Source organism: Thamnophis elegans, chromosome 4 (genome assembly GCF_009769535.1).
Source record: "Thamnophis elegans isolate rThaEle1 chromosome 4, rThaEle1.pri, whole genome shotgun sequence".
In the NCBI taxonomy this organism is placed as follows: Eukaryota; Metazoa; Chordata; class Lepidosauria; order Squamata; family Colubridae; genus Thamnophis; species Thamnophis elegans.
The window spans coordinates 30,876,697-30,889,694 of record NC_045544.1 but is presented as its reverse complement, the minus strand read 5'-3'; the positions used below and the strand labels follow the sequence as shown (position 1 = coordinate 30,889,694).

General features: G+C 37.1%; 1 protein-coding gene across 2 annotated transcripts in view; it reads right to left on the bottom strand.

Moving 5' to 3' along the window:
• Positions 1–2,665: 2,665 nt before the first annotated feature.
• The window catches only part of AFG1L (AFG1 like ATPase), a 65,619-nt gene continuing 55,286 nt past the window's right edge, over positions 2,666–12,998 (bottom strand). For both annotated transcript variants that reach the window (XM_032216289.1, XM_032216288.1), the window contains exons 11-13: positions 12,190–12,328; positions 6,283–6,398; positions 2,666–4,245 (exon numbers count right to left, since the gene is read on the bottom strand). In XM_032216289.1, the coding sequence (XP_032072180.1) occupies positions 4,099–4,245; positions 6,283–6,398; positions 12,190–12,328 (402 nt within the window). In that variant the 3' untranslated portion in view covers positions 2,666–4,098. The remainder of the gene's footprint in view (positions 4,246–6,282; positions 6,399–12,189; positions 12,329–12,998) is intronic.

Genomic DNA, 12,998 nt, shown 5'->3' with positions numbered 1-12,998 from the left:
TAGGAGGATTGCAAAGGTTTGTTTTAAAATTAGTTTTAAGTAGCATCATTATATTATACAGATAAAATATGTAAAAACACATTGGCTGATTCACAAAGCCATGGTTTGAACCAGCCAAAATGGTTTTAATCACATAATTTTCAGCTATAAATCATACTGGCAGGGCCCACACATCACACTAAGTCAAATTCTGACAACTAAAGTATTACTTTGGCACATTTAAAGCTATCTGAGTGACTTAGGGCCAATCACCCTCAGCCCCTCAACCCTGTTGTGGTGAAAATTGGAAGTGTGTGCATTAAGTATATATGCCACCTTGAGCTATCAAAAATCAAGGTAGAATAAAAATCAAATAAATAAATAAATAGCAAAGTAATTAACACTAGTTAAAATATTAATTTTGAAAAAGATAATAAAAATGACTCAGATTTAGGAACAGCTTTATGGCATGAGCAAGCATTCTTGAGGACACACAAGAACAAAATTGAATTAAAAGGTGGAGGAAGGAGACCATTGAGTAAGGAATAACATTAAAGGATGATATGGCTGAAGGATCTGACCTAATGAAGTGCCTAAATGTAAAGCCAAGTTGAGACTCTTAGTCAGGGGTCCTCAAAACTTTTAAATGGGGCCAATTCACGGTTCCTCACTGTTGAGGGGGAGGATGGATTGGCTGGGGGCCTAGCTAAGTGGTCATGTGAGTGGGTGGGTGTGGCCAATTTAGCAATCTATTAAACAATATACACAAATTAAACTTTAATTTGTATGCTCCTAGTGATGGAAAGCAAGTTAGCGAAGGGATGTGGTTGCCTTGGGGTGTGTGTGTGAGGGACTGTTTGTGTGTGTCTCCCTCTCTCCCTCCCTCTCTCTCTGGAGGTGGGGAGGCAAAACATGGACCCATTTTTGGCCTCCTCGGTCTTCAGAACCACCCTGCCACCCAAAAACTGGCCCATTTTTGGCCTCCTGAGGCCCTCTGCATGTTCCATTTTTGGCTCCTCAGCCTCCAGGACCAGTCTGCTACCCAAAAAACGAGCCCATTTTTTTGGCCTCCTCAGTCTCCAGAAGCTGGGTGGGGGCCAGCAGGTAGGTGAGGCGATGTGGGCGAGGCACCTCATGGTCCTGCGTGGGCAGATTAATGGCTTTGGTTAGCAGTATCCAGCCCATGGGACATAGTTTCATGTCCTCTGCTCTTAGTGGATAACAACATGCTATGTGAATGTGGAGAGACACGGAGCTGATATATTAGCTATTACCAGAAACATGTGCCAATAATTACTTATTTTTGGCCAATGACAAACTAAGAAGAGACTTTATTCTAGCATTTTAAAGTTAATCCAGACATGGAAAAAGAAGATGATTCTTTCACTCCTATGAAAAAAATGTAACTGGAACAGGGGGGAAAAAAAAAACCAGATTCAAACAAAGTATGTTGCATGGGCCATGGAGTTAGTGAGCCATTGGAATTCTATGGATAATCTCCATCCAGAAACAGTTTTTGCAAAACAAAATGCTGAATTCTCGATGTCATGCATTAGCCACCATTCCTCCTTCTATTAAATAGTTTCACCATCTTTTAAATGCTGGGAGTAATTAATTTATACGAAGTACAATCATAATATAAATTATTAATATATTTTAGCTGCTTATTCTTCCATTCCTTTATCTTTATAAAGATCAAACTCCTAATTGAACCATCCTTTTATCCTCAAAGACTGATCAAAGCGTACCTTCAAATTCTTGCAGGTGTCTATCAAGAGCAGAATATAAAATTAACCGTTTATTTCTCCACATTGTATGAAACATCAGAGTAAAAAAAGTTGTTGACAAAAAGGAATGTAAGGTCTCCAAGACTGAACAAGAGATATTTCTTGTCCAAGAGACTGATCAGAAATCATGTTATGCTGTTCTACATAATATCTCTGGTTCTTTTGGCAATAAATCAATAATCACCTCAAATGTTTATACTGCAACTTGGTAACAATGAAGAAAGATAGGATGTGTGTCAATAAGATCTAGCCACTCCTATTGTCATAATTCTATTATTGGTAACAGCAATACTTGACCATATACCTTGCTGCTTAGTATTCAGTTACAGGGTGAGTTAATATTATTTTTATTATAGCATAGCTTATATACGTAGCATTTCACAAACAATACATGTAAGGTTTCCTGGTCCAAGAGTCTTACAATCTAAGCACAAAGAAGAGCAAAAAGAAAGAATAATAAAGATGATCATAGGAAGAATATTGAAACTTTCAAGAACTTGCCCTGTCAATGTATTGCAATAAAACAGAAATTGTATAGTAAACCAAATTAGGATTAAACTTCATGCATCTGATTAGATTGGATTTTAAGGTGCAATAATGCCCTAGATGTGATATTATGATTGCATGTAGATTTTAGTTATAACAAGGTCCTAGATTGTTCCAAAGCCTTTTATTAAAAAAAGATATGAATTCTCACATAATAGAAACAAAAAGATAGGTACTAATTTTGAAATAATGGAATCAGATATTTTTAGATTCTGATAATTGAGATCAAGAATGCTTGGGATGAATGTTGAAATTGTACTATATTTGGGAAGTAAATTGCTCTTTAGTTATTAAATTTATACACACCAAATTATATTTAAGTAAGTTAATATAGTACCAAAATATAATACATTAAAGGCTGTGATTTCTAAAGAAAATACTTTTAAAGTAATATATTACTACTTTCACTCATTAAATTAAAAAACCTTTCATAACTGTATGAAGATAATCATTATTTTAATCTTGGGATAGAGGTGTTTGTGCAATGGCTGCCATAAATCTCACATATTACAGGTGTGTCCCTAATTTTTCAATATTTGCAATCACAAAATTATAGCATAATTAAATACCTTCTCTCACAAAGTATTAAGCCTGGGTTAGCCTTCTGCAACAGCTGCACACTCCCAGGTCTGGACTGATTGCTTCACAGGAATGTATAAAAGGGCTCAGAAAGAGTTGCTTTATTCAGAGGGTGCAAAGCTGCGGAGCAACTACCTGTAATGTCGTGCCAATCTACAGCATGCTAATCATGCTTAATCCCTTCCTGTCATTTGCTTGCTACGAATGTCACACTTTGAATGCTTATATTTCAATAGGATGTAAGTATTGTTTTGTCCAGTTGGGAGGCCATGAGCATAAAAATTCCAGATGTGACAAAACACCCTGGTAGCATCTCTCCACTATTGGAGTAAGTGGTATAAGTGTGCTGCTCAATTTTCATGGGTGAATGCATTGACATTGAATGAATCTGCCAGAGCTAAACCAGTTTGAATTATTTGAAGATAACTTTGTCTTTCAACAGAGAGACTGGTATATCAGAGTACGGGAGGGTGAGGAAAAGGAACAGGAAAAATATAATACACATTCATATGTATCGGAGGGTTATTTGAGGATCATCCATTCCCTGGATTACATCTGCCCATTCCACCAAATCTAGCAGAGAGGATCATATATTAATTTGTTTGTATATAAATGTATATAAACCATATATGGTTTTTAGCTTTGTTATATATGTCACTCAGAGTCACTTGTCTGAGAACTGATGTTTATATGCAGTAATTATGATTAATAAATAATAATATAGGAAACTATCACTTGAACATACTCTGGCAGCAGAAAAACACACCAACTGGCAAGTGGAATACTGTAAATTGGTGTTACCCAGGGGACTTTGTGAATATATGAAATTTTCAATCGCTACCTAAAAGAAAATGATTTTTTAAAATCAAGGATACTGCAAATACATTTGCATATTTTATTTTTTAACCATAGAACCAGAGATTGTTGGATTTCAAAAATATGCATTTAATGTTTCTACCTTGTATCTTTATTGTGCAAAGCACAATGTGATAGGCCAATAATAATATTTTTTTCAGTCATCATCAGTTAAAAGGAAATGTTATATTTGGTCAATAAACGTTTCATGCTAGACTGAATAAAATTATATCTATAGATTGGCATTAAGGGGGCCAGTAAATAATGCTGTAGTTTTAATACTAACATGATACAATAAGTGTCAAGTTAGTTAATGTTCTTGAAGCCTTTTCTTTTCAATTACTGTTTATTTTTAACCTTCTGGCTGCAACTTTTTTTTGCTCCGATCTCCATCTTTCCAGTATTGCTCTGTCTGCATTTCGGTAAGTCGCGAGATAGTCCGTTGAAAGGCAAATATTTCTTCCTCTCCCGTAAACATAGAAAGTGCTTCAGCTGAATCCTAGGGACACGTAAAAAGAAAAATACACGTATTTTTGGGGGAGGGGGAGACATTGTAGGCTTCTTGCACGGGTCCTCAGTAATGAAATTTCACTGCACAGTAGGACAATTAATTTTTTAGTATAGATTGCCCTTGTTTAGTAACCAAACTTGTTTTGCAGTTAGGATGATGATGAAAAAACAACTTTATGGTCACTCCGTGTATTTATGACCTTTACAGGTGTGTAAAGAACTTAGTAACCACTTCACTTAACAATCAAGTTGCCGGTCCCAATTGTGATCACTAAATGAGGACAACCTATAATGAAGAGGAACACACATAGGCCACCAAACCACTTTGCAATTGGATCTTTGGCTCAAAGGGTAGATTCACGTGTATCCAGTTTACTCTAGTTTCTGAAACATTAACAGGAGCCACGTTAATGGAGCTCCAACTCCCATTATTTCATAAACACTCCCAAACTTTATATCATGTTGTTGATGCTTTATTTGTGTTTGTATATATAATGCGTTTTATCAGTGTTGTATATCTGTGATTGCAGGACCTCTATAGATTGCCAGACACTAAATAATTTTTTTAAAAAACCTCCCATTACCTAACATGGAGTGTGGGGAGGGCAGAAATATTAAAAATGTATTCATGCCTTTGTTTTTTACACTTCACTGGAATGGAATTGTCTTATTCTGTGTCAGGGTTAAGGTCCCCACCAAATTGAAACGCAGCCCCAATAGCAATAGTGTCTGAGCCCTTTTGTCTTCCTTTTGCATTTTCATTAAATCAACAAAACATCACGATGAAAACTTTTAAAATTACATAGGAAAATAAACCAAAAACATTGGCTATAGCATATGAAGAGAGTTGAGATTTTAAGGAGACATGCAAATATTTTAAACATTATCCAAAATTTCTATTAGAAGCAATTAAATAATATCTAAGAATAAGTCTGAACTTATTATCAGCCTTGATTAGAAAAAGCTTAGATTAAACTGAAATGTACATTGATTACATTGGTTCTGAATGATACCGAGAGTCCATTTTGGTCAGTAAGTTACTGTCTATGTCACTTTTTAAAAAATCCTCTGAGCTAGTAAGTCTGGCATTTTTATCATATCAATGTTTCAAAATTTGTTTGTCGGGGGGGGGGATTTTTCCTCCACAAACCATCCCTGGAGATTTCAAATGGCGGCTAGACAGCCATCGGCTGGGAATGTTTCCATTTGAATGCTTCCTCTGAGCAAGGGATTAGCTTCAATAGCTTGACGAAACCCACAAATTCCGGGATTTGGGTACAAAGTCAGCACAAGGCTTTATAGAGATAAGGGCCCAGGCTCTCTTGAAGAAAGCCAACAGTATAGGTATCATTTTGGAGTTCTGTGGCCCTGATGACCCTTACCAAGAAAGGCAGAGGAGAGTGACAGGAACAATCCTTTTGTAACATTTCAGCAGCTTAACAAACTAGTACTTACTGCCATGACATCTATTTTCATTGGGAAATGCTGGTAGTAATTTTTCATATGCAGCAGTTAATTCAGTTAAAATCTTGGGGGGTGGGGGATGATAAAAGATTCACAAAAAGATATTGCGTATTAAGGAATATTTATGAATGTCTGCAGTGGGTTTTTGTTTTGTATGCATATTGTAGGAGGTGGTGTGTATCAGCTCTCTTCCATGCGAATCTAAAGAAAAAAGACACTTATAGATGCTCCTTATTCTAACAGAGCTTCTAACTGATGCATAGGTTAATGTCTTACGTAAAACACGTACAATGAACTGCATTTGAGGAACTTGTAACAGTTGACCCAATATTTTCAATGCATTAGAAATATATCTTAGATTTGTGGACATTTATGGATCCTAATCCATGAATAAATAACATTACCTTAAATTACAGCAGAGGAAAAAAATGCTAGACTGAACCTGCAGGAAAGCTACAGAATGACACTCTAAATGCTCTTTTGTTTTTTAATAATGCTAGTACATAGATCCAAACCTATTATGCTCTCTTGCAACAAAGGCACTGATGTTCATAGTGGTTACCTGGCTCAACCCCAAATCATCCATCAGTACCCTTTTCTCATCCAGTCCACTGTCATGGTCCGCTTGAATAAATATTCTCTGGAGGGGAGCTGATGCAGAGCAAATAAGACGCACCTGGAACAAAACGAAACAAAAAGGCTGAAGTTCATCACTTAGAGTTCTTATTTCTCCATTGAATCTCACACACCCCTTTATTTTCTTTTGTTTTTCAATGGAGTATTTTTGAAAGTTCATTTATAGCAACAGATTTCTGACTCTGATGGTATACGTTGCACTCCTTAACGGTGCAGATGGGTGTAGAGATGGCCCTATCATTCAGTCACAAATAACTTTTAATATTAACATATTTTGCTATTTATCTTACTTCTCTAATAGCTTTTAAAATAAAGAAACAAAAATACACCAGATAGTGAATTGCTATCGCAACTCAGTCAAAAAGGTACTTATTTTATTTACACATCAAGCCATCACTTTAAATCAGGGCTGTCAAAACTCCCAGCCTGTGGGCCAGAGGTGGGTTTCTACCAGTTCGCACCTATTCGGTAGAACCGGTTCGTCAAATCTACCGAACCGGTTAGAAGAGTGGACCCGGAAAGGAGGCCACACCTACAGAAGAGGTTCCAAAATTTTATTAAACCCATCACTGGTCCTTGGATATGATTATTCTACACTATCATGCTCATATTTATAAAACTCAGTGCCTCTGTGAAAGGTAAGGAGGACTACTGCGTTTGTGGTGCAATCAGAACATTGCGTGTGTTGAAGTTGTTTTAACGCAAATCAAAGATGCCTTTTAAAAAACAAGTTTACATCATATTCTTATGCATGCCAGTGCTGTGTGTGAGGTAATTTAAGGTGGTTCTGACAAGTGTCGACAACATTTTCATATCCGGTCGCATGGGCGGCAAGCCACTCCCATCTGGTTGCATGGGTGGCAAGCCACTCCCACAAAGGAGGCCACACCCACAGAGTAGGTTCGAACAATTTTTGAAACCCACCACTGCTTTTGGCTGGATGCATCATGCGCTGGCCATGCCCACACACGTTTAGCAAAGGGGGGGAAAGTTTCAATACGTCATATGATGCCGCAGTGCCACCCCTGCTCTAAATCATCACTGAATCAAATTTAGATAGCAATCTGTTTTCATTCAGTTTTTAAAAATATTTTTGCCTTATACATTATTAAGATGCAGGAAAAATAAGATGAGGGATTCCAAAACCTTTCAACCTAGAGATAAAACAAAGAAAGCAGGGAAGCATGTATGGTGGGTACCCATAATCCCTGTCACGTTCGGTGGACAGCTGTTGCAATGTAGGTCTAAGATACACACACACACACACAAACACACACACCTTCATCCAGTAATGCCAGACATCCAGGCATTACGTTTCTTTCAAATATAACGACTTTTAGATCCAGCTGTTCAAGAGTTCAAAACACCTGGAAAGCAAACCAGGTTTTCTTAGAATCTCCTCACTAAGGCTGCATAGATTCTAAAGTACCTGCTTCATACTATTGCCCATTTTGGCATGACATCTTACAGGTGCAGCCTTTTTCAGTCAATTAAAGCAAAATTCCCAAGAAAATACTTGCCTGGTGGGATAGAGATGCAGAGCAATTGCATTTTTTTCTAATGTGCAGGTAGCGGTCAAGGAATCTTTTCAGCCTTAACCTTTGAAAAATTGCAGCAGGCTAATAACAAACTACACTCTTTGGAAAGCACACCTTATTTTTCCTTCAGGACTTCTGGAATGACTACGGTATGTGACATGCTATTCTGCTGTCCTTCCAGGAAAGGCCACAGAAAGAAGAAATCCAAAGAGATGGGGACTTTTATAAATGATCTAGATGTCTTAAATACAGCTTTAGATGATCCTTCTTCATTTAAAACAGAGAGGTAGCCCTCTCTTAATTTTTTTTTAAAAAATTGAGATGAGAATAAATGCTAATTAGGCAATGCTTGAGGACAATAGTATCATTATGGATTCTATTATGGATTCTTTTACACAACTAAAATTATTTGTCCTTATGAGATTTACCTCAAAATGGAAATAGTTGATTAGTTTCTTTCCCTTAGCTCCTGCAAGGTATTGTAATAAATATGTCAAGCCTCTGAAAGACAGAGTCATAACCAATCTTTCCTTTAATTGCATCTCACTATGGATGCATTTCTTGGATTTCGGAGAAGCAAATGTTAGCCTACTTGTCTCCTTTCAGATGCTCCTACTTTGTTCAATAGGAAAAGGGTTATCCTTGTGCACTGCCCTCTGCTGAGGGGGAATTATTAATAGAAGCCAGGATGTTGGGAATTTTATTCTGGCCTAAACAGAACTCATTTGCATTTTGGGGGGTCATGTATGGATAACAACATAATCAGACCATCTCCCCATTTCAAAGTAATTCTCACCCCTCACGCAATTAAAAATTAAAATGATATATTCAAATGAAATATAATTAAACATAATATTTTGGGAGAAAATACATTTAAAGACACACATTTAAAGACACAATTTTCCACAGCCATTTTTTTAAAAAAAAACATAGATTCACCTGGAAACAGGAGAAAATAATCCTACGAATGCACCTTGAAAAAAGAAAAGTGACATGGAACAGAAATAGACTGATCTCTCCCATCGTATGTCCATGAAAAAACTGATAAGGGTTCTTATGGCCATAATGACAGCAGCACCAAGGGAATATTTCTCTCTCTCTGTCCCTCTCTCCCTCTCTCTCCCTCCCTCCCTCTCCCCTCTCTCTGAAGGATAAGAAGTCTGTATTGTAGTTTTTACTATGCAAATTCTCTAGTATGGTAGAAAGAAGCATCACCCACTAGGTTAATCTTCCCCAATGCTGCTGCTGCAGAGGTATAGTAAACTGTCACTATGTATTTGAGAAGACAATTAGGTTTCCTTTTTTTCTTTTCCTGGAGAAGATTTACTCAAAAGAACAGAACATGGTCCTGGAAGGAAATGGATTACAGAAGTGAACAAAGGTAGGGCACTGTAAGGAAGGTAAATCCTTCAAGAAAGTATCCATTAATGGAGATCAGTGGTATGGGAACTGTATGCTTATAAACGCAGGATGTCAGGATATAGCAAATGAAATATGATATGTAAGAAGCCCAAGGGATCATACCACAAAAGTTCACTGAGACAGGCAGAAAGGACAGACTTGAGAGCTAGAAGGGGACAGTGATCTATCTTAAAGAAAGCCAAACTACAGAACAGGACATTGTTGCTTAAAATTCACACAAAGGATAGAAACATTGGTGTTCCTTCTCTGGGAGGTCAAAACCAGGAGCTCTGAAGTTGTATAGTTGGGAAACAATGCTTGTGGAAAAGTCCAAACATGTTACACATGTAGCATTAGAGGAAATAAGTAATCCTGCTTTGTTCTACTAATAAAAAAAAAACATCTCTCTGAATCTTCTGTTCACACAGAAGTGCTATGCTGCTCAAGGAGCTAAGGTTCTTCTAAAACCAATGAATGGCATTTAGTCAGCAGAAAATGTATTTTCTGGAAATGGCCCACATTTCTTGCTGAACTAGAAGGGTGTGTGTGTGCATTATTTTCCCAGTACATTTTTGAAAAAGAATTTAATCTCAATCGATATGTCCTGATTGCATAATATTTAAGTACATGTCTATAATCACACAGGTGAAGCTTAATATCTTCCATTACATTTTAAAACATCAGCTTAAATACAAAGAACCTTTAAGTTGTTTTAATATTGCTGATTTTCCTTCCATGATTGAAACTTTCGTAAATCTAAGTGCCGCATTTATCATTACTATTTCATTAGAGGATCCACAACTCAAGACTAAATGTAAGAGTAGTTGTTTATTCTAAATTGAGTGTCACTTTGGGGCAAGTTCATTAACATTTTACTCATCTGTGCATTTTGGAAAATAAATCAACACATGCAAAATAATCCGGAATAGCTACCCAACAAAAGTCTGTAAGTGGTTTGAACAGAACTATTGTCTGGAATCAAAACTGTGCAATTTCTCAGTAAAAACAGTTAAAACAATTTAATCAGATGAATTTGACATGGTAGGCAGCAGCAAAACATATTGAATGTTTTCTTTAACTTAAAATTATTCAGAAAAAAATCCAGTAGATAGCAATGCTTTCACTCTTACTCTGAGGAAGACGATAAAATGCTCCCACATCCCATATTATGATTCAGGGTCACTGAATGAAAATGTTTAGCAGGAGATCCAAGAGAAAAAAAATCAAAGGCCAAATTAAACAGTTTATCCAATCTTTTTTATATTCAATCAACTCAAGGTGGCAAGTACAGGAAGACAGTTAATTCAAGTCCCATCTTTCGTGCAAAGCTATAGGCTGTGAGTGATTTTATGATAGTCACTCTTTCTCAGCCTTAGGAAGCAGGCAGCAATGACAAACTTTGTCTGTTTGTCTGTGTGTGTGTCTGTGTCTGTGTGTAGATGGTAGTTATCTACATTTTTGATATACACTGAAAACAAGCATAAGTGTATGTAGATAGGGTTTCCCACTGCAGAATGCCAGATAAGATGAAGGAAATCAACATAACGTCCTTACTACCCTTTTCCACATCAATCCAAACAAAAAGTCTGAAAAGACGTCATTATTATCGACACCTCAGAGGGAGCCTGGGTGATGAAAGGAAATGGAAACAAATTCACTGTCTCCTTCAGTCATCCTAAAACTCCAAACCATATCATCTTTAAAAAGTGGTGAAGATGAACTCTGCAGGTGGAAGCTTCTTCAATCAGGGGGAAACATTGTGTTTCTAGTATTATTTGAGGTATTCCTATTTCCTCGGGAGAAGAACATAGATCTGCTCTTTCCTGGGCTGATCCGCCTGCTTTATTTTTTATTTTAATTCTATAGTCTTTCATACAAACCTATAGGAATTTTGGAAGCAAGTATATCTGCCCAAATGTTGATTTTGATTTGTAACGTACCTTTTGTTTTCAGTCTTTCAAGAGATTGCTATTGTAAGAGTTTTGTTTTTTGCAACAAAACCAATAAAATAACTTTGTGGCATTTTTCTCCCATATGAGATTGAACTGCTCTGTATTTTCTAACTTCCTAAGATACAAATGGAAAATCACTGCCTTTTAGGCTGTTTGAGTGCCCAGTTTTGTTTTTCTTTTTGTGAAGGTGCAATTTCACAAAGTGACCACATAAGACTTACACAATGCATTTTGCTTACAAATCCTAAATTTGCCCATTTGTTGAATAAAAACAACTATGTTGCAAATTCAGTGAAATCTATTTGCTTATCTTAGTTCTAATCTTTATTAGCCACTGACAATGTTGCTGTTTTAGTGACTTCATCTAGCAGTTAAAAAAAAGATAAAAGTTTCCCTGTCAGTCGTACCCAATCTAGGGTGCGATGCTCATCTCCATTTCTTGGCTGAAGCAGCAAGGGTTGTGCAAAGACAATTTCCATAGTCACGTGGCCAGCCTAGCTGTATGTCAAAAGTGCACGGAATGCTGTTACCTTCTCACCAAAGTGGTACCTGTTTATCTACTTGCATTTGCATGCTTTAGAACTGCTAGATGGGCAGGAGCAGGAGCAAGTAATGGGAGCTCACCCCATGCCGCAAACTCTGTTCTCAAACCTGGGCTGTCAGCTCTCCAGCTGACAAGCTTGGTGTCTTTAACCGCTGAGCCATTGTAAATGTTAATGCAGCTGGCAGCTAAAGAAGAAAATACAGTAATTTAAATTAAATTAGACAACACATTAATCTTAACAGTCAAGGCTTTAATAGCTCACATGGCAATGGAGTGTGATCAATGAATATATGCTGATGCCTTTTTGCTAGGCATTAATTAATTAATTAGCATTCAACATTTCCAAAATAATTCCAGATGCATTCATCTTATAAGAACCTGCAAACCAAATGCTTACCTTTTTTCATAAAAAGTATCAATGAGAGTGATGAAGCGGCGAGCTTGGGTTCTTTTTGCCATTGTAAGGAGAGGTATATTATGAACAAAAACCAGATCAAAATTCTTGGATATTTCCAAATAATCACTGGCTCCAAGAGGCTGAAATGGGAAATAAGACGTGGGAAATCAATAGATTGACAGCTACATTTCAAAAGGCAACAAAAACGCTGTTTTCTGTTTAAAATTGGCTTTTCTTGTCTGAATCGATCAAATGCTTTTCCATTTTGCTTCCCTCTTTTCTTCCTCAGAAAAGGGGGGGGAAACTAAATATACACATTTTAATAAACATGCACATGTTTATTCTAATTGATTAAGAGCATATTTTCCTTTATTCCCATATCGATACTGTAATAAAGAAGGATAAGGTTGAAAGAAAAATAAAGGTGTAAGGATAAAACATCATTTACTTCACCAGAATCTTTTTTATTTGGACTGCCCTGGACTAACATAGCTCGCCTTCTACAACCATTTCTAAAGCAAAAGGTAAAAATGCATATAGGCCGTCCTCGGCTAACGACTATTCGTTTAGTGACTGTTTGAAGTGGTGGCAGCAATGAACCAAAGGTATGTCTGGTCCCTGAAGGCTATTGCAGCACTCCATGTTATAAACACCTGATAAACATCTGCCTGCCTGGCAGCCAACTCACAACTGCCAGTGAGCGTCAACTCTCCTCACCAGCCTATCTTCTCCCCATCGCTGCCCTTTTGGCTGCCCTGCCCAGTGGCAGTCATTGACAGTTCCACAGTTGAAGTAGAGGTCCAGGGCCTT